General features: G+C 42.7%; 1 protein-coding gene across 1 annotated transcript in view; it reads left to right on the forward strand.

Annotated features, from left to right (window-relative positions):
• Positions 1–284: 284 nt before the first annotated feature.
• CADPS2 (calcium dependent secretion activator 2) overlaps positions 285–22,195 on the forward strand; it is a 486,663-nt gene continuing 464,752 nt past the window's right edge. Inside the window, exon 1 of the mRNA XM_054725984.1 lies at positions 285–713. Within this exon, the coding sequence (XP_054581959.1) occupies positions 375–713 (339 nt within the window). The 5' untranslated portion in view covers positions 285–374. The remainder of the gene's footprint in view (positions 714–22,195) is intronic.

The following is a 22,195-nucleotide window of genomic DNA, read 5'->3' on the forward strand; positions in this document are numbered from 1 at the left end:
CCACAGGTTCCCCACCTGCGCCCGGGCGCTCGGGCCGCCCCGCCCCCCGGGCCGCCGGCTCTAAAGGACCGCGGGGTGGGCGGGCCCGGGCCCGGCGCGCGGGCTCACCCCCCCACGCTAACTCCGCCTATTTAGTCCCGGCGGCTCTCCCCCTCCCGCCCGCGTCCTCCTCCCGGCGCCCGCCCGCCCCTCGCGCCCGGGGGGTAGGAAACGCTCCCGAGTCTAACTCGACGTGTCCGGAAAGCCCTGGCCAGTTTCCCTTTCATTCCGCGGCCGCCGCTGCCAGCCGCGCGGCTCCCCGAGCCCCGCGGGCGCTGCCGCCGGGGGTGAGGCACCCGGGGCCGCGGGCAGAGCGGCGGGGCGGCTCGAGCACCATGCTGGACCCTTCCTCCAGCGAAGAGGAGTCGGACGAGGGGCTGGAAGAGGAGAGCCGCGAGGTGCTGGCGGCGGCCGGCGGTTCGCAGCGAGCGCTGCCCGCCCCGGCTCGGGAAGGGCGGCGGGACGCGCCGGGGCGCGCGGGCGGCGGTGGCGCGGTCAGACCCGGGAGCCCGAGCCCCTCGGTGATCAGTGAGGGGCGAGACGAGCCCGAAAGGCAGCTGGACGAGGAGCAGGAGCGGAGGACCCGCCTGCAGCTCTACGTCTTCGTGGTGAGATGCATCGCGTACCCCTTCAACGCCAAGCAGCCCACAGACATGGCCCGGAGGCAGCAGAAGGTGAGTTGCGGGCAGGACCGCGCGCCTCCTGGACTTCGCCCGCCCCCGGGCGGGCAGCGCTCTGGCCGCGGTTCCTCTGCTCCACGCAGGACGCTGTGCTGTGGTTAGTCTTGGAGGGCAGGGGGGACCTTTGCGGGGAGGACAGTGTCTCAGCCCGCTGGGAATCGGTTGCCGCGGACGCATCTTCGCCCCGGGCTGGGCAGAATCTGTCCGCTCTGGCGTCCGTGAGACCGAGTCGGACCGGGCAGCGCAGCGCCGGCCCTGCGGCGGGGCACCCGGCGGGCTGGGCTCTGGCCCGGTTAGAACGCAGCCCCCGTCAACTTGAATTTCCCACGGCGGCGGTGCCTCCTGCTCGCCTAGCCCAGCTGGAGCTGGCCCTGGCCGGAGGGCGGGATGAGTGTGTAGCCCGGCGAAACAGGTGGAATCCGGACACTTGCACCGGTTAGAGGGAAGTCTTCACTAGGGCGAAGGGGTGGGAAGGTGCCTCGGTGACTGAAAAAGTAAAATGGACAAGCTTCCTATACTGCTTTATAAACTAGGACCTCAAATCTCAACACTGCGAAGGGCACGCAGCTTTGTGGAGGTACCGTGAGTTAGTAATTCCTGGGCCAGACAGGCCCAGGGAAACGCACTATTGAGAAAAATAAAGGATTGGCGCATAACCACTTCAAAACAAATGTCCCCTCCCCGCTCCCCCTTCTCTGTCCCCCACCAAGAGGTCGGGAGTTTGTTTCAGGAGAAATGCGTGCCAAAGACCCCAGGGATCTAATGTTCTGTAGCAGACAAAAGTAATGGCTCAAATTGCCTTAACTGGGTGTTTTCAGCAGAACCGGTGTAGACAGTTTCTCTAATGGAATGCTGAACCTAGAAGGTTCGGTAGAAATATATAACGGTCTCCTTGGTTTGGGACCAGATGTGGAGACCTAGAGAGATTGCCCAAGGCATGCATACCTAGATGCACAGGTGTTTGTTAGTTTCCTGGAGTATTAACTTTAGCGTATGAGGCACTTAGAAATTTGGGGAGCTTTCGAATTGAGTTTTGAAAACCTGCATTTCAGTGTCAGTGCAGTCTCCCCACACCATCCTAACCCTATGTACCCATCCTCTTTTAAAACAGGCCCAACCTAAGCAGCTGTTTTGGATCGTTCATTTTCAGGGCATGCTTATAGGATGCTTCTCTGCAGCTGGAAGCTAATTACACAGACCCTTCAAAAATACCTAACCCTCTTCAGAGTCACAACCCCAGGGATGGAAAAGAGGTAGGGATCCTCTGAGTAGACCTCTGGTTTTTGGAGGAGAGAAAGGTGTCAAGAGTAGCATTTCTAATCCCAGACCAATTGGCATAATTGATGACCCCATTCCTCAGGTCAGATTTGAGTGCACCGGGGAGTTTTGTGAGCCTTCCATTCACCCCTAGGCCAGTACCATACTTTCTCTTGTCTGTAGCTTGCTGTGGAGATGCAATCACCTCTTCCCTCTTCTCAATTCTGTAGGTCAAGTGACTTTCAATTTCAGTAGTCATTCTTAAACCAAGTGTAACTTTGGACAAATATAGGTGCCCCCCAAATGTATACACACACTTTGAGTAATTATAAAGGCAGTGTTTATTAAAATACGTTTCATTTTCAAAACTGAGCTGTCAGCTGTTAACATGTGTGTACATTTTTGGGGGCACTCTGTGATAAATGGTCATATCAAGTTCATGAATATCATCCAGCCTCCAGTGTTTTTCACTCATATTGCATTAGCACTTATTTTTGGTGCGTTAAATTCTTAAAAAAAAACACACACAAAAGTTTGGTGACATTAAGATGCTGTCCCATTTGGAATATTATCTTTAAAAATATTTTTTTGCAACTTATTAGTAGCTGTTTTATACTGTGTGTACTTGTTGGGTTTTGGTAATGAAACAAATTTTCCCTTGCTTGTTCAGCTAGAGCAGACCTCTCTGACGACACCTGTTCAATTACAGGCAGGCCTCAGATGTTGCAAGTTCCCTTCCAGACCATCTCAATAAAGCGAGTCTTAATCTTTTTGCTGCTGGAGGGTCTTGCCTTCAATTTGCACCACCTCCTCCCCAAAAACAAAAAAAGCCCCAAACCCACACATCTGTGAAGCGCAGTAAAGCAAAGTGTAGTAAAATGAGATATGCCCTGTAGAGTGTAGAATGTTTCTCCAGAAATTGTTTTGGCAAACAGGTGCATTCCCAACACTACCACATATGTTCTGTTCAAAAATAATTTGGAATACTTGGAAATTTTTCTAAAGGTTGAGAGCATTGAGTGCAGTCAGATTAACTTTTGCAAATTTTTATTTTTTTATTTTTTTATTAAGGAGGAAACCCTACAACAACCTAAGTAGTTCTAGTATGAGTCAAACTTATTCAGAAGGCACCTCATACCTTTTTTTTTTTTTTTACATGTTTGCTAAGGGGAGCTGGAGCAATTCTTGACAGATTTCCTCCTGGACTGTTTTGAATCGTTCATTTTCAGGGCGTACTTATAGGATGCTTCTCTGAAATGGTAATAAACTATATTTTTGCGAATTTGACGCACAAGCCAATCTTGAATTATACAGTTGGGTTATACAGAGGAAATAACAGGATAATTACAAAATCACAACCTATTGTATATTTTTATACTGTCTTCAAGTAGGCAGACATCCCATAAAAGGATTTAATAGCTTAAATTGTTGTCATTGAAATGCATATTGCTACTCACTTCTTTCTTTTTTATATATATATATAATTGGTTAATAAAATTACACAGGTTTCAGGTGTACAATTTTACAATACATCATCTGCATATTGTATTGTGTGTTTCCCACCCCAAGTCACTTCTTTCAACTTGGTGAATTTAGAACTTGGAAATTGGGATCTGAAAAAAGGGTCCTCGTTTTATAAATGAAGAAAATTAATCGGTGATAAGAGCCTTACCTTGCCAGTCAGAACCCTCTCACTGTTAGGGCTGGTGGCCTCTGAGGAGCCTCAGTGTTGTTTTTCAATTGGCTCCAAAGGCCCACAAAGCTAGTGAAGGGTTCATCCATGAATTGTTTGAGAAAGCTTAATAGCTTTAAACTCACAGTTGACCAAAACATGTCTGTCTTTGAGTTTGGCTGGGAAATTTCAATGCTGAGGAACAACAATTGTCACCCTATGCCAGTTAGGCCCTCTGAGTGACTTTACAGGAAATTCTGGGTGGTGGTGGCGGCAGCGTGTGGACCGGGCACTGATAAGGTTCTGCACCAGTGGGCACACTTCCTAAGTGGACATACGTAATAAGAGTGTGAAGTAGATTGCCAGTGGCAAAATAGCTTTGTCTGAGCAGTGTGTAGGCCTCTGATGCTTATTTACCTTGATTACCTTGGCACTATCACACTGCTAAGGGCAGTAAAGATGAACTTTGGGTGGTTCTATATCATTGGTTAAAGGTGGGATCAGTGCTGAAACCGGAAAACAATGACACACATAAAGCAAGTCAGTTATTGCTTTAGGCAGTTTGTTTGTTGAACCTTTGGGAAAAATTGAGATCCAGGAGAAAAAAGTGATAAAAGGAGTTCATGGTGGTTAGAAGGTAGGGAGAATCTGGCAAACATGATACCCACAGAGCGAGTAAGTACATTCACTGACGTAGCTGTGGGTTTACAAACTATAATTCTCAAATTATAACTGTCTTTCATATGTGCTTGACTTAAAGTAGGAATCGTTTTGGTTAGCCAGGAGTTTATAGGTTTCTAGTTGGTGGTTCCTATGTTCATTATTTTTGTTTTTATTAAGTTAAAGTCAGATGTTAAGAAGGAGCCAACTATTTTTTAAACTAGAAATAATGAAGAGGGAATTAAGAAGATTGAAATGGTACCTCACAACTTTCTACATGCTTCATGTACCCACGTTCTTTGCATTTTTATGTGCATTGTCACTGTAATCACACTAAATTGGGCCTTATTAAACCTTTTTATATAATTACTCCCACCACTTCACACAGTTTTTCTTGTTAATTCTAAATTTGACTAATGTATACAAATAATACTGTGAAATTGCAGATGGGGGTGGGGGAGAGTAAGCTCCTTAACTAAAATTGATCAGGAAGAGAGCATTGTGGGGAAATAGTATTGGTGAAATAATTCACAGTGGGCTCTTGCCTACAACTCTCTCCCATCCGAATACTATACTACAGTAAAGTGGGCACTTCTGTCCCTCTTTAGAAACGGTAGTATTTTGGGGGTTTTGTTTTTGTTCTGTTTTGATTTTCAATCTTCTGACTGCTTATGTTATCCCCCCGCTCAGGGAAAGAACCACTTTTATAAAATACTAGATGCCTGGTGCACAAAATTCATGCACTCGGAGGGGTGTCCCTCAGCCTGACCTGTGCCCTCTTGCAGTCCGGGAGCCCTGTGATAGATCGCCCTGTATAGGGAGGCCTCGTCTACCCACCACAGCCCACTGGTCGGTGGCCTGGGCCTCCCTCTGCAGTGAGATTGATTGTGGAACCCCGCCGCCGCCCCCCCCCATCTTTCACCTTGCAGAGGGTGGCCTGTGCCTCCCTCTTTGGGGCGATCATGGAGGCTCCCTGCCCCCCCTCCCCGATTGATTGCCCTGCCAGCTGGTGGCCTGGGCCTCCCTCTTTGGGGTGATTGTGGGTGATGGCGGGGCCCCCCCAACTAATTGAATCGCACCAGCCTTGGCTGGCCTGGCACCAGTGCGTGTCATAGCGTGTCATCCGGACGGTCATTCTGCTGTTCTGACATTTGGTTGATTTGCATATTATGCTTTTATTATTATAGATTAGCTACAGATTTACGAAGATGGAGAATCGCTTACCTTATGGCAGGAGTCATTGTGCCTCAATGCTTATGCTATTGTTCCATCTTTTGGCACTAAAATACAATGGTGGCCTGATACATTCTCAGTGCAGTGCCTGGAGTCTAAGAAATGAGTAAATGTCTGGATATATGAAAGGGTCCCATTTAGTCTGCCTCAAAGAATTAGTGACGTATAGGATGGAGGAAGGATACCGTAAAAGCAAAAGAGGAGTCTTATAGTTTATAGTTTGCTGTGGAAACTAATGTTCCATAAACGTGTTTTGAGACCACCAGGACTCACCCCGCCCTTCTAAAGAAAGCCATAAAAGTGGTAGTACCTTTTGGTGTGCAAGTAATAACTTCAAAGTGACCCTTTCCCACTACCAATCCCAAGAGGCACGCAGTGCTTGTAGGAGCCCCACAGTATCCTTGCTTTCTTGCTTGCAGGGTTCCAGCAGATCTGGGGATAGTCTAAAAATCCATCCTTTGTGCTCCCTGGGGCTTTGGGATGTTATGGTGCAAATACAGAAGAGATAGGTTTTGTTGTTTGCTGCTGTCCAGAGGGGAGTGAGTTGGAAACCAAATGTAAAAGTAAAACTTGAGACTGGTCTTAAACAGTATCTTGTAGGAAAATGATTGTTGCTTCAACTGGTCCATCTAACCCTCCATCATATTGTCTTGAGACCACAGAACTTAATTTGGTGAAATGAGTTGTATGAATGAGAACTCAAACAGATTAAGTATTATTGGCATTTGCCTTTCTCTTTCAAAAATCAGCTGTAATTTTAATACACAATGACTGCCCATAAAGTGAAATATTGTCATGTTGTGGTTTCTCTTCAGTTTTTGTCGATCTGTTTGTTAACGGAAACAGTCCTCTTCATTTGTACACTCACAAGATAAAAAGCACAGTTTGTAAGGTCATTAAAGACCTTCAAAGCAAAACAAAAGGAAACCAATTGCCAGGTTATGAAATATAGGCATTCTGAATAGAAAATCCTACCAGTTATTTGGCTGTGAGGCAGGTCTCTTTTGAGTTATTGTGTTCCTTTACATGCATTTCAAATTAATTTAGACCTTTCTTTGGGAAGGAAGACGTGGGTTGCATAGTCACATGTTGTTTCAGTTTTTAGGCTAGAAAAGACCTAATGATTGTAAATAGTGGATGCATTATTGAAACAAAGGACACCTTTTCCAGGGTTTTAGGAATATTTAAGAATCAAATTATGGAACTGTTGTCTTAAATCTATAACATTTCATTTTATAATCACTGTTTAAGTTACCTGAGGGTTTGGATATGATTTCCTTTTTGAAAAGAAAAACACCTGTGATTCTTATCCTTAGCTGCACAGTAGAAACACCTTGGGGGACTTTCAATGCCATTATCCAGGTTGTGCCCCAGATTAATTAAATCAATCTCTGGGTAGTCTTAAAGCTTCCCAGGTGATTCCAATCTACAACCAAGGTTGAAAACCAATGTTTCAGACTGCAAAGCTACAGGGAAATTGCTTATTTTCACCTAAGCAAGGTAAAAGTATTTGATTAAGATTACTGAGTAATTAAACCAGTTTTACATATTAATATTCCATATTAAGAAAAAGGCAATAGGGACGCTCTCATAAGGAACAAAGAACCCCACACATCTTAATAATCTAGGAACCACAGAAGACCCTGAATAGCCACCACAATCTTGAAAAAGAAGAACAAAGTGGGAGGTATCACACTACCTGATATCAAACTATACTACAAGGCTGTAATAATCAAAACAGCATAGTACTGGTATAAAAACAGAAGCATAGATCAATAGAACAGAATAGAGAGCCCAGAAAATAATACCTGCACCTATACGGCCAATTATTCTGTGACAGTGGAGGAAAGCATATACATTAGGGTAAACACAGTCTCTTCAATAAATTGCGTTGGGGAAACTGGACAGATACATGCAAAAAAAATGAAACTAGAACACTTTCACATCATATATAAGAATAAACTCAAAATGGAAGACAGTGTGGAGGTTTTTAAAAATTTTGTTCTTTTGCTTTTTAGAAGTGAAATAAAAATTATTAGTGATAAGCATAGACTTCAAATCTGGTAGAATTGAGACAAAGACCAAAGTATGCTTATTAAGTTTAGCTGTTTTTCATTTCAATTGTGAATGAAACAATCAGACTCGAAGAACTTGTACAAATACATAAACTGAAAACTGGGATGCAACCAGGTTTTGTAATACGTTTTTATCCCAGTGGAAATGTATGTCTCCCCTCCTACATGGTCTCCCTTTTCTTTGTTTGGCTTTCCCACTCTCAGTGTTCTGTGTCGTTTGTGGGAACCTGTGTGTAGGAGAGTAGGGCTCTGCCCTTCACTGTCCTCTCTACATTGCTGTCACCTCATTTGTCAAATGACTAATACTTCAGCAAGATGCCATGAAGATTATGTAAGATTTCTGAATAGCAACTAGCATAGTGTCTGGCATGGAGTAGATCTTCAAAGAGTTTTTTAAATTTATTTTCTCATAATATTCCTTCATAAAATAAATTTTTCATTATATAAAGTATATTGCATTTAACAAAAAATATTTGAACAGATATGTATGCTAGGCAGTATTTTAAGCACTGGGAATAGAGATGTGGACAAGACAGCCCTTAGGAACGTATATTCTAGCAGAGGAGTTGGGTGATCAACAAGTATATGGATTTACGTAATAAGGAATATCTAGTGACTATGGGAGAGAGTTTGGCATCATTGGCTGTTTCAGGTCGGGTGGTCAGGGAAAGCCTCTGAGGAGCAGGTAGTGGTTGAGCAGAACTTGAAAATAAGTGAAGGGTTGAGCCACTTGAAGATGAAGAGTCTGGAGAGATAGGGCTAGCTTATATGAATTCTTTAGGTGACGGTAAGATAAAAATTTAAGTGTGATGAGAAGCTATTGACAAGTTTTGAGCAAGTTCAAGAAGGGATCTGATTAAGATTCTGAAAAGATCTCTTTGAGATGAGAATAGATAGTGCCACTACATTGCAGAACTTGAGGGTATACCAGTTACATGGAATTTAAAGCACTGCCTTAAAGTTGTACAGCCATGAGAATTGACTAAAGGGGCAAGAGTAGAAGCAGGAAGTTGGGAGTTAGGAGGTTGTGGCAGTGGTTCAGGTTTAAATAGGGTTGTAGACTAAAAGGTAATATGGAATGTAGGTAGTATTTATTTAACATTATTTAACGAAGTTCACAAATACATTATAATGAGCAATATGCTAAAATACTGTTATTTTGAAATTATAACATGCTAAAAATATTTAAGCGTATTCAAGTGGTTAAAAAGACAAGTCTTGAAGATCTTAACAATAAAAAGCAATAGAGCCAAAGGTGTGGTGGCTCAGTTAGTTGATATCGTCCCATGCACATTAGGGCACATACCCAGGTTGGGTGCTTGATCCCCTGTCGGGGTGCATGTGGGAGGCTGATGATTGATGTTTCTCTCTCACATAAATATTTCTTTCTCCCTCTTCCTCTATCTCAAAAATCAATAAAATAAAATATGTATTTTTAAAAAAGCAATAGTCCTCTGTCCCATTCCTTTGTCTTCCTAGTCACATGCCCAGAAGAAACCCTTTTCACTTTTTAACTAGTAATGTTTTAAATCCTATCTAATAAAAGAGTAATATACAAATTGACTGTCATTCCAACACACAAGATGGCTGCCCCACGTGGACACAAGATGGCCGCCACAAGATGGCCATCAGAGGAGGGACCAGGTCTGCAAAGGAGGGCAGTTGTGGGCGATCAGGCCAGCAGAGGAGTGCAGTTGGGAGGGACCAGGCCTACAAGGGAGGGCAGTTGGGGGCGATCAAGCCTGCAGGGGAGGGCAGTTAGGGGTGATCAGGCCAGCAGAGGAGGGAAGTTGGGGGCAACCGGGCCTACAGGGAAGGGCAGTTTGGGGGGACCCGGGCCTGCAGGGAAGGGCAGTTGGGGGGGACCCAAGCCTGCAGGGGAGAGCAGTTGGGGGGGACCAGGCCTGCAGGGGAGGGCAGTTAGGTGCAATTGGGCTGGCAGAGGAGCAGTTAGGCATCAATCAGGCTGGCAGGAGAGTGGTTAGGGGGTGATCAGGCTGGCAGGCAGAAGTGGTTAGGGGCAATCAGGAAGGCAGGCTGGTGAGCAGTTGGGAGCCAGCAGTCCTGGATTATGAGAGGGATGTCCAGCTGCCTGTTTAGGTCTGATCCTTCCGGGATCGGGTCTAAAGGGGCAGTTGGACATCCTCGAGGGGTCCCAGATTGGAGAGGGTGCAGGCTGGGCTGAGGGACATCCCCCCCGATGCACGAATTTCGTGCACTGGGCCTCTAGTATTTCATAAATAGATGTAAGATGCTCACACTACTTTTCCTCAGACTTTAGTTATTATTTCCTATAGAAGGGGCAGGGTGGGAAGATTTAACTTGTGCATACAAGCAACTGGCTCCTCTTTCTTCTACTTGGAATTATTTTTCTGCTAGTGACTCCAATATGTTCTTCCCTTCTTAAAAACAATAGACTTTTTAGTTGAGCTCATGCCTGTCTGGCTGAACACTACATTTCTCATCTTGCCCTCCCCCCTTTTTTGTTAACAACGGGACTGAGCATGATTGACCCAGAGATTGTGGGTCAAGAACACAGCCCTGAGGGATGCCAACTTTATATCTCTCACATGATAGCAGGACCAGGTTCCATGAGACCCTCAGTTTTCATGAAGAATTGTACAAGGCAATATCTTTGTTTTTACAGAATTCAGGAGGACAGGCCATAGACTGCTGAGATTTCCCTGAGGAGGGCAGAAAATGAGTCTTATCAGAATAGGTACAAGTATGTGATGTACAAGTTATCGCTTTACATTGTTAAAAATTGTTGCAGACTAGGAACAATCAGGGTCTGATATCTGTCCAGCTTCTCTTGCAGCTAGATGAAGCCAAAAGACTAAGTTCAGGCTTATGGGCTATGAATGGAAGTGATGTGGGCAAACTCTATGGGCCATTCCCTGAAAGGGGAGGGACATGTCCTCCCTGATCCCCTTCCCCTTCCCACTGGATGGAATATTATCGTCACTGTGGAAGTAGATAGAGCAGCCATTCAGACTAGGAGATGGTTGCCACTTATTGAGGATTGAAAAGAAACATATTTGAAGGAGCCTAGAACCCTGATAGCTTTGCAGAGGAGGGCTATCACACAGCTCAGACTTCTAAGTGAGAGAGATGAACTTCTGTCATGTTTATGCTAACCTTTTTAAGTTAAAGGATTTGATTTTAGTTGTTATAAGAGGTCTGTTATGTCCATATCCTGTCTACAATTAGCTTTATAATTTAAGTAATATACTTACTCTTTTATTTCTTACTCCTTTCTCTGTAGACCTTATGGCTGTAGTTTTCCTGCTGTTAGTGTTACTTGATGTTCACCTCCCCTCCTTTGTGGGTACTTCCCCACCCCTATATTCCCTTGCAGCTATAGTTGGCCATGTGACACAAGTTCTGCTATATAAGACAGGAGACAATTGTCTTGTGACTCTGAGGGAAATATTTAAGGGAATTTCAGATGTGCACAGTTGATTCTGAAACCATTGCCAACAGCACCTGCATCTGTGAGAAAAATATTCTCCCCATATTTTTTTCCAATATATTGCTAATTTACTTTGTTCACAAGAATCATTAGGATCTCTGCACTTTGTTGTAGTTGAGTCTAGAAATTCAAAGTAAGTGGAGTTTACATCATCAAGACTGTTTTTCACTGCAATACCACATAGTATGCTTGGTTGCATTCCTTTTCTTACAAAACTTTGTGTTTATCTTGGAGTTTGGATTTGTTTTTCTTCTCTATCCATCTTGTCTCCTTTCATTGCCTCCTCACAGTGGACAATATTATAAGCCAGTAGTTCTTAAGGGGGATGGTAGTACCCTTTAAGTAGATGTTTAAAATAAGTGTGGCCCTAGCTGGTTTGACTTAGTGGATAGAGCGTCGGCCTGCAAATTGAAGGGTCCTGGGTTCGATTCCCATCAGGGGCACATGCCTGGGTTGCAGGCTCAGTCCCCAATGGGGGGTGTGCGGGAGGCAGCCGATCGGTGATTCCCTCTCATCACTAATGTTTCTATCTCTCTCTTCCCTCCCTTCCTCTCTGAAATCAATAAAAATGTATTAAAAATAAACAAATAAATGGAAACAATGGTTAAAATAAACTTAAAAAAATAATTGTGGGATGTTTTTGGTTTTCTCAATGATTAGGGGTTACTACTGGTATTTAGTAGGGATCCAGGGATTCTACACATCTGAAATGCATGATGAATTGTCCATCACACATGGCATTTGCATGTTCACATGGACACTTATGTTGGTAAAGATAGTTTATAATTATTTGAGTCACAGGGTTTAATATGTAATTATTTTTTTCTAGAAATACAACTCTTGGGTAAATGGAGGGAAGATTGCACTTTATTTTGTTAGGAACTTTTCTGAGAATTGCTCATCGTTTTTGGAAATAATGTCACCAACAGCAATGATGCTTGTGACATTTGTGTTATCAATGCAGGATGCTTGTGTCAGCCTTCACTTACAGTTGTCACATTCTCCTTGATTTTATAGATATATACAAAAACGATTTAGCCCTTATGTCAAAATGTCAAAAGTAAAGCATAGTGTTGACAACAGTTAAATATTTTCTAACTTCCCTTAAGTTTAGATTCCTTCATTATATAAGAGGGTATAGGCATCTAGTTTATGTTCTAGACCAGCTATGCCTAAGCATTTACATACTAAGATACATGTTATTTCACTTTATTATTTCTACTAGAGGCCCGGTGCATGAAATTTGTGCAAGGGGCTTGGCCCTCATAGCTGTGGCAGCTTGCCTTGAACCTCACAGCCCTGGCTTTGTCTGGAAGGACGTCCAGAAGGTCGTTCAGCTGTCTGGTCTAATTAGCATATTATGCTTTTATTATTATAGATTCCAGTTAGGATCATGTATTTATAATTTTTAAAACATCTGTGCAGATAATATAACCTGGTAATAGATGTTATTTCTGTGTAGCAAAAGGATTATTTTGTTTTCTTTTAAAAAGGGGCTTAGCAGGGCCCAGTAGGAAATAGCTGTCATACTCCAAGGGAGCAAGTCACAAACTACAGAGGGTCTGACAGGTTTAATGGAACCAATGAGGGATGTTGGAGCACTCAATAGTTTGCTGCAGAGGAATGCCCTTACTTACCCCTCAGCCTCCACGGGCAAAAGGAGGGAGCTGTGGCCTGAGCTGGGCAGGAACTAAAGCTGTGGGAGAAAGAAGCTCAGGTCTACAGGTGAAGAACTAGTCACTGACCACTGGGCATGGCAGGGAGGAAGTGAAGGGAGTAAATCTCCTCTTGCTCTTCCTTCCCTCCCTCTGGTTTCCTGCTGATACTTCACTAAAAGGGAAACCCTATGAGAAGTTGAGGAGCAAAACATACTTGGCTGTTGTGGTTCATTAGCCTCCCAAGGCGCAGAGTAGTGTAGACAATAGGGGAGAATGGAACTGGAGGGCAGAGGTGGAGGGGATTCCCAGCACATGGGATGTTGTGTCTGATTAGGTTTGAGAGTCAGTATTCTAAAGGGTAGCACTAATTTCTTGTTTTTACCTTTCTCGCCCAGATATGTTCCTCCTGTAGCCTTTCTCTGACTTAACTCATTTCTGAGTCTGTGTTTGGACAGCAGGCTGAGAGCTGTCATTCTCATAGTTCCTTTTTGAGTTGGAGACATTGTTCTCCTATTCTCTCATTTTTAAAAATATTTTTTTATTCAGAGAGGAAGGGAGAGGGAGAGAGAAATATCAATGATGAGAGGGAATCATTGATTGGCTGCCTCCTGCACGCCCCCCTACTGGGGATCGAGCCCACAACCTGGGCATGAGCCCTTGACTGGAATCAAACTCGGACCCTTTAGTCCACAGGCTGGCGCTCTATCCACTGAGCCAAACCAGCTGGGGCAATTCCCTCACTTTGTTTGAACTTTTTCACATGCACCTTTATAAGAAAGTGTGATAAATCGTCTGAATCCATGCAGGTCTGAGACTTTGTTTATTCTGATGGGAAAATTGACTGGGCATGGAAGTCTGGGTTGGACTCATTCTCCCTCAGAACTTTGAAGGCATGATTACTCCATAGTGTTCTAGCTTCCAGTGTTGCTAATGAAAAGCTTGAAGTGTGGTTTCACTTTTAAATGTCCTTTTTTCCCCTTTCTCAAATGATTTTATGTTCTTGTCTTTGTCTTTAGGGGGTTCTAAAATGCTACAATAATCATTTTGGCTTTAAAAGTATTTGTTGTGCAAGGAACTTGTTTCCATTCAATCTGCCTACAGGATCATGTCTTTCAACTCTTGGACATTTTTGTGTGAAGTTGGAATGGACGGCCAGGTGGTAAAGAATGGTGTTTGCTTTCTTTAAGGTGACACAGCTTGTTGAAATCATCCTACTGGTTATTAGTACACTTACAAACCTCGAAACGTTCTCTTGGGATGAATTTTCATCAATTTGGATTAATTTTCATCATACTGAAGATAGTCATTAACAAACAGGTGTTTTCTCTATGCTTGCTTCTTGACTTTATTTAAGTACACAGAGTAATATACTAGTAAAATCTGCTTAGGAGAATCAAAGAACATGACAACAGGGTATTCATATGTGTGTAATGAAAATATTCCCTATTTTTCTTATGTTTTAATTTCATATATGACTTTGTGGTTTTATCTTTGACTCCCCTGTGTATTAATGGAGCTATTAACTGGAGTAAGATTTTAAAATGATCTTGATATGATGAAATGTAAACTTCTGGTTGGAGAAAGGAATTTCAAAAGAAATGTTTGCTCATTCAGCATTATGTTTGCCTAGAGGCATTAGCCAGTGTTGTGTATAGGTTTATTATAATTGTAAATCCACTTGTTTATGACCTAAGTTGTTTTAATCTACTTATGACAAAGGGTAAAAAAAGAGTTGCTTTGATTCAAATGTGAAGTTGTGGCAGAATGTCATCGTTCCATATTTCTTTGATATAAGAATGAAGGTAATCAGGGCCAGGATGTCATCATTCTAAATCTGTTGTCCTCCATAAGCAGTCAGCAAGCCAGCAGCTGAGCGTCGGGCTGTGTGTGGGGGGCTTATCCATAAGAGCTTGTGGTAGAAGCAACTATGGCAAGGGGCCAATTAAAATACTAGGTATAAATTCTGAGAGTTTGTGAGGACTGTTTGAGTTTCAGCTTGGGTGAGGTGACTCTTTGCTAACAGACACTCTCCAGGGGTCTTTGGGGCATAGAGTTTCTGCTGTGGTCAAGGTGACTCTTTGGTTGGCCCTGGTGATAAGCCAGCCCTGCTGCGGCCCCTTGGAAGAGATCAGCCCGCCTATCAGCACCGGCATCTGCATTCCCTAGCAGCATGGGATGTTTACTTGGGTGTTGGCAGCTGGAAGACAGTTCTTGGTTGGGTACTAACTCTCCTGAGTGCCTCCTCATCTAAACGGTGCACCTCCCTTTGCCTGGGACAGTAGTGTCATTAATCTGTCATTTGTTTCAAATATGTTATTTCTTTATTTTGCTTATTAAGTGAGATTATCCTGTATATTATTGGCTTGTGAAATTATATTTCTGACAGAAAACCTGGGCTAATTTGCTGGCAAAGACAGCTCAGTCGCTGAGCATAACTTTTGCTGCTTCCCACAAAACAAAACAACCAGTTATTATAAACGTTAAGAATAAAAATGAAAAGGTTCTTGTCTAATTAGTTATTCAATATATGTATATTGAAATACACACACACACACACACACACACACACACACACACACACTGAGTGGCCAGATTATTATGATCTCTGAACGCATTATAATCTGGCCACTCAGTGTATATCCTGTATAATAAAAGGCTAATATGCAAATTGTCCCCTGGACCAGGAGTTTGACCAGAAGGCAGGCTGGCCAACCGCCCATGTCCCCTCCCCCTGGCCAGTCTGGCTGGACCCCACCCATGCATGAATTCATGCATTGGGCCTCTAAAATACACACACACACACACACACACACACACACACACACACACACACACACACTGTGTGGCCAGATTATTATACGTTCAGAGATCATAATAATTTGGCCACTCAGAGATCATAATAATTTGGCCACTCAGAGTGTATACACACATATGTGTGTGTCTGTGTATGTATACACACACACACACACACACACACACACACTATGACTCACAGGCTCAGTCAATTATTTATAAAATTTTATAGGAGTCTTTTGGGAGAATTTTTTTTACTGTAAAATAGTATAAACTTTCAGTTAACCAACACCCAGTTGAATTGAATGTTTTAAGCAGTTTTAGGAGCAAACGAATAAAGGGAGTAATGAAGGGGAATGAAAAGCATATTCCAAAAAACAACTGGTGAGGTATGTGCTAGGGTCAGGGAGAGACCTGGATTCCATTAGTAACTTTTTGGCAGGAGTTACTCAGTTCTTTTTATAGTGCAAGGTCCTATGGCCCTGTTCCCTGACCATCCTATATAATAAAAGGCTAATATGCAAATCGACCAAACAGCAGAATGACCGTTCACTATGACAGGCACTGACTACCAGGGGGAAGAATCTCAACACAGGAGTTGACCCCTGGTGGTCATTGTGCTCCCACAGGGGGAGTCCCACTCAGCCAGAAGCTGGGGCTCACAGCTGGCGAGGGCAGCAGTGGTGATGGTGGTGACGGGAGCTTCTCCTGCCTCCACGGCAGCGCTAAGGATGTCTGACTGACGGCTCCCAGACTGTGAGAGGGTGCAGGCTGGGCTGAGGGGACCCGCCCCCCCCCCAGGGCATGAATTTTGTGCACCAAGCCTCTAGTATCAATATGTAATGGTTTCAGTAGTACCATCTGTTGTACCCTCTCCAACCCCCTCACAAGAACCAACTGTATGACAATGAGAACATTTTAACTTGTTATGAAGCATCTTTTATTATCATTAAAGGCGGCTTTCTTCATATTTGCTTAAATATTAAACTTTTTACTTGTGTTTTTTTTTTTTCTTGCCAGCGACTTCATTCACTAGGCCCCCAGTATTTTCAATAATTTCAGAATTATATATTGCTCTTCTGAGGCCTCACAGCAGAATGGTCTCAATATCTTCACAAAAAAATGTATAGTCTAAAATGTCAACTCTACATAATGTGCCAGATATATTAATGTTTACTAGGGGCTGAGCATGAAGGTTAAAAAACAATGGGTAAAACAATAATGACTTTTTAAAAAAAGTGAATAGGATTAAATGACATTTTTAAGTCTTAGAATTTTGAGGTCATCTTATTTCTATTTCGGTATTTTCTCCGAGATCATAGCAATGTGCCTACGGTCATTCTATTTCTAAGTGGACTTTAGGTTCTAACTCAGACCTCTGTGTCTCCAAACCCTTGGATCTTTCCTTCAGGTGCTTACCGAGGTGTTGTGTTGTGTTTTGTTTTTCAAAATTACAACTACTTTGTTTCTGCTACAAGAGCTCTTATTTGAAATAGTTTTATTAGATTGCACTGAAGTCAAATTGCAGAAGAAATCATGTGCCACTAACACATTACAACACCCTCTTAAAGCCTGACAGAAGGTGACTTGAATATTTTCTGGTCTTCACGCCAACTTTATAAAGGGAGTTAGGATTGTGTGAGGAACTGGTTGAATAAGAAATCTTAAAATGTCAGGACCTCATAATTGGAATTCTGAATTCTCATAAAGTCTAATAGAGTCTGTCAAACTACTGAGGGGGTTATTGATCTTGATTCCAAGTGCCTGCCCTTGGGGCATCTGTACTCAGGGCTTCCCATTCCCTTCCCCAAAGCAATGTGGAATCTGGTTTTGGAAAGCTGTCATTAATTTAATAAATAGTCCAACCTCAGTTTTTTTTTTTTTTTTTTTTTTTTTTTTAGTTTTCACTATCTTATCTTTATTACTCATAAATCTCTAGAATTATATATTTTTTCTGAATGTAGAAATAATATGTGCTTGTAATAAAGTCCAGAAACATGCAGAGAAATTAAGGGAAAATATTTACCATCTGACCAGAGGTTAACTGCAGCGAGTGCTGAGCAGTTCATCCTTACTGTTGTTCCCATGATTGTTTCACCCTATTGACCACCTATGAAGACAATTTGTATCTTGCTTCTCCCCGCCCCCCCGCCCACCCTCCACTTAACGTTATATCCTGGATATCTTTCTATTTAAAAAACTTATTTCTAGTACTTTTTTTAATGGTGTGTACTTTTTCCTCATACTGTTTCTGTATCATAATTTTCTTAACACTTGTGCCATGATGATCCTATAGTATACTTTATGGGGGTTGAAGGATGGATTTCACAATATTTCTAGACTGGGAATATCAAAGGAAAGAGTGTGCATATTTTGAGAGTTATATATTGAATAATTCTTCTCTAGAACAAATACATACATACATACATATATATATATATATATATATATATATATATATACTAGAGGCCCGATGCACGAAATTTGTGCAAGGGGCTTGGCCCTCGCAGCCCCGGCTTCGTCCGGAAGGTCGTCCAGAAGGTCGTCCAGATGGTGGTTCTGCTGTTTGGCTGTGCTGTCTAATTAGCTTATTATGCTTTTATTATTATAGATATTCCTGTGACTAGTTTGTAAGAATACCCATTTCACTGCAGCTTGTCAGCTTTCAATATTATATTAAAGATGTCTTTGTGAAGTTCATTTTTTAAACAAAGGTGTAGTTTTTACTCTGCTTTATAGTTTGTTAGACATATTTGTATATTTGATTACCACAAATGGGGTCTTGTCTTACTAAAAAAAAAAAAAAAAAACTTAGCTAAAATGCTCCGTTCTCACATGTTTCTTTTAGCCAATTGTTGGGCCCCATTATTGGGAAGCCTCTTGTGAGGCAAGCTGAGAGCCAAGAATTCACGTTGATTTGTCTGAAAAGTAGAGGTTTGTGTGTCTAAGAGGATTGGTGGATTGGGGGCGGGAGAGGAGTTTGGTCCTACTGCGGTAGCCTAGGGAAGGAGAGATGAATGGACCCGGTGAATGTAAAGACGGATAAGGTGATGGAGAAACAGGAGGATTGTAAGAGATGGTTGGGAAACAGTGAAAAGCAAACGGAGTGGTAAATGAGCAGGATTTAGAGATTATTCTCAGGATCATGCTGGTGCCACTTGTGGGATGGGAATAACATTACCAATAGGTGAAAAGGATTTGGGGATATTCTAGTGAGGATTAGGTTGGCTCTGAACACAAAGCCTCTCTCATAGTAGCTTTAGCCACTGGACTTTATTTTCTTTCTTTACAATAACAGCAGCTGGGATTGTGGCTCATCTTCCTGTTTGCCTGCTTTTCCAATCCTAGCCTGAGGCTTTTACCTTCATGGTTGCAGCTACCTGCAGGCGAGGGATTTACATTCCTGGCCGAAGGAAAGATGGAGCCATGAACTCTGTCATGGAGTGACTTTATTCTGGAAAAGAGCAGCCTTCCCCACCTTGACTTCTTTCTATATCTTTATTTTTGTGATAAAATGGCTATACTAGATTATATATATTTCAGGTGGACAACATTACAATTTGGAATTTATATATAGTGCATAGTGTTCACCACTACAAGTCTAGTTACTACCCATCATCAAATAGTCGGCCCCTCTCACCCATTTTGCCCTCCCCAACCCTCCTTCCCTTTGGTAACGACCCATCTGTTCTCTGTATCTGTTTTATTTGGTTTTAATTCCACATATAAGTGAAATCATTCAGTATTTATCTTTCTTCATCGCACTTATTTCACTTAGCATTATACCCTCACGGTCCATCAAGTTAGTGTTGCAAATGAAAAGATTTCTTTTTTTTTGGCTGAATAGTACTCATACCACATCATCTTTATCCATTCATCCATTAGTGGGCATTAGGTTGCTTCTTTATCTTGATTAATGTAAACATGCTGTAAGGAACATAGGGATGCCTGCATATTTTCGAATTAGTGTTTTTGTATTCTTTGAATAAATATCCAGAAGTGGAATAGCTGGGTGACCTGGTATGCCTATGCTTTATTTTTTGAGGAATCACCATACAATTTCTATAGTGGCTGCATCAGTTTTTCCAACATCATTTATTGAAGAGACTGTCCTTTCCCCATTGTATGTTCTTGGCTCCTGTGTTGTAAGTTAATTGTCCACTTATGTGAGGGCTTATTTTTGGGATCTCTTCTGTTCCATTAATCTGTGTGTCTTTATGCCAATAACATACTGTTTTGATTACTCTAGCTTTGTAGTATAGTTTGAAATAGAGTACAATGCCTCTGGTTTTGTTCTTTCTCAAGATTGCTTTGGCCGTTTGGAGTTTTTTTTGTGGCTCCATACAAATTTTAGAATTACTTGTTCTAGTTCTGTGAAAAATGCCAATGGAATTTTGATAGGGATTTCATTAAATCTGTAGATTGCTTTGGGTGGTATGGACTTTCTTTGTCTTATTGGCAAACCATATCACTAAGGAGGGCTGGGATATTAGTGTTTTTGTTTGTTTGTTTTTTACCACTTTTACCATTCTGTACTAGAAGAAAGCAGAAGAGAAGGGATTTGGAATGGGAAGTAAGCCACTGGAAGTATGCCAACAATGGGAAGGATAATAAATTTAATCTTGGCCATGTTTGTGGAGGAGACATTCATGCAATGGAAAATGTGCTTAGTTTTTAGAATAAGTTATCAGGGATTGAAAGATAGATGTAGATGCGATCTGCATTTGATTCATATTCAGACCTTTATCTAAAGGACTTCAGATTCCAATTTCTCGGTTTTCTGTCCTGTTTCCATGGCTTCTCTTGTTGCCTGAATTCCATTTATGAGGTTTCAGGTCACTTTGTATCACGAATATCCAGCACCATTCAGCCACAAGGCTAGATTCCCTCATGACATCCCATCATTCTGGTCTATTTGCTGTTATTTCATTAATTGCCCTCGAAATTCTCTTGGGTATGCTTGCTTATTGTGTTAATAGGGGCGGGGGGGGGGCGAAGATTCCCTCTATCCATGTTTGGAACTTTAATTCCAGTCTGCAGTTTATCAGGGATATGGCAATAACCACATTTTTCAACCCCTCTCCATATAAGCCTTTTCATACCTGGGGGAACGAATGGATTGTTGCTGAGACTGACCACACTGGGTGTACAGTGACTCTCACTTCCTGGACTGTTTCCTTCCCATCTCCCTGACGGTGACTTGGTATAGGAAGAACTAGCTTCCAGGCAGAATGCTGCTAAGGACTGTTCCTAATTCTACTGCTAAGGAAATGATCCTGCTTGTTTTCTCATCAGTGTTCCTCTCCGGCCCTGACTACAGCAGATGGGGATCAAAGTCACACTTTCAAAAGCTTTCAGACTCCACTACAAACTACTTCCTCTCCCGGGAGAGAGGCTTTTAAGTAATTCAAGGCTCTTATGGGTTATATTTCATATATAACAAGTCAGTAAACATTATCTAATTGTTGTAGGTCTTTTGCAAATATGGGGATGTCCTTTTATGTGCTGATTTTCAAGGACACGCTTCCCCTTTGATTAAACTAAGTGGTGACTAACAGCTATGGTGCTGAAGCCATGTGTTTTGATCAGTTGGGATGTCTGTCTGCTCCAGGTCAACTCAGCCTTCCCTTTATATCAAACACTTTTGCAGCACAATATCATCTTAAGTGTTTTCCTGTAGAACTTGTTGCTGTCTGCATGTACTTGAGGCTAATTTTTCTGTCAGTGTAGGCGCAGACTACTGATGTGCAACACTATGAAGTGTTAGCCCTGAGATTGCTTGTGGACGTCTCACAGGCCTCGACGTGTACAGCACTCCTGGTCCAGCACAGCTGAGCAGCACGGTGTGGGGTGCCGTGCCTGGCGACATTCTGTAGCAAATGAGGATGGTAGCTTTGTCAGACACCTTCTGTTGACTTGTCTGGGCATAGACCTCCTCTCCTCTTCCTTGTAAAATATCAGATACTGGGAGGACAGAGCCGGTGAAAGCAAGATCCTCGTTGGCGGTTCTGAAGACAGCGTCCCAGGAGCGCCTGGCACCCTGTTGTCTTGACGACGGGTGGCCGCAGGCTCTCCAGAAGGCCTGGGATAGGCTTTCCCACCAGAATTGCATGCCCCAGCGGCCTCTGGGGCTTCTCCCTTGGGCTCCAAGGTAAGAGGAAGCTGGCAAAGCACTGAAACAGTGGCACAGGGTACATGCCACTCCCCCTTTTCTGCCTCTCCCCTTCCCCACCACCCTGTTTTCTCCTGCCTTTCCTTCTCTTCTTCCATCTCCGCTGTTATTCCTGCAGCCCGATTTCTCCGATTTCTCCGGGAAGGCGTTGATATGAATAGTATGGATCGTACAGAATGATATATGCACACTTTCCAGATTTTAATAGAACAGAATATATAAGCGTACATTTATTTGTGTATCTTTTGAAGTGGGAGTATGGTAGTCAGGATCTAGTCAGAAAAACAAGTCTCATGAAGTGGGTTAATAGTGGGAATTTAATATAGGGCACTAATTACAAAGGTATTGGAAAAGTCAAAAGAGCAAATATGAATATGTTATGCAATGCAGAGGCTGCCAACTGCAGGAAGCAGCTATGGTCCCTTGGGCTAAAGAGACAGAGGAGCTGATGTTATCAGGGGTGGGGGGTGGTGAGGGGGAGGAT

This window comes from Eptesicus fuscus, chromosome 14 (assembly GCF_027574615.1).
Source record: "Eptesicus fuscus isolate TK198812 chromosome 14, DD_ASM_mEF_20220401, whole genome shotgun sequence".
Lineage (NCBI taxonomy): Eukaryota > Metazoa > Chordata > Mammalia > Chiroptera > Vespertilionidae > Eptesicus > Eptesicus fuscus.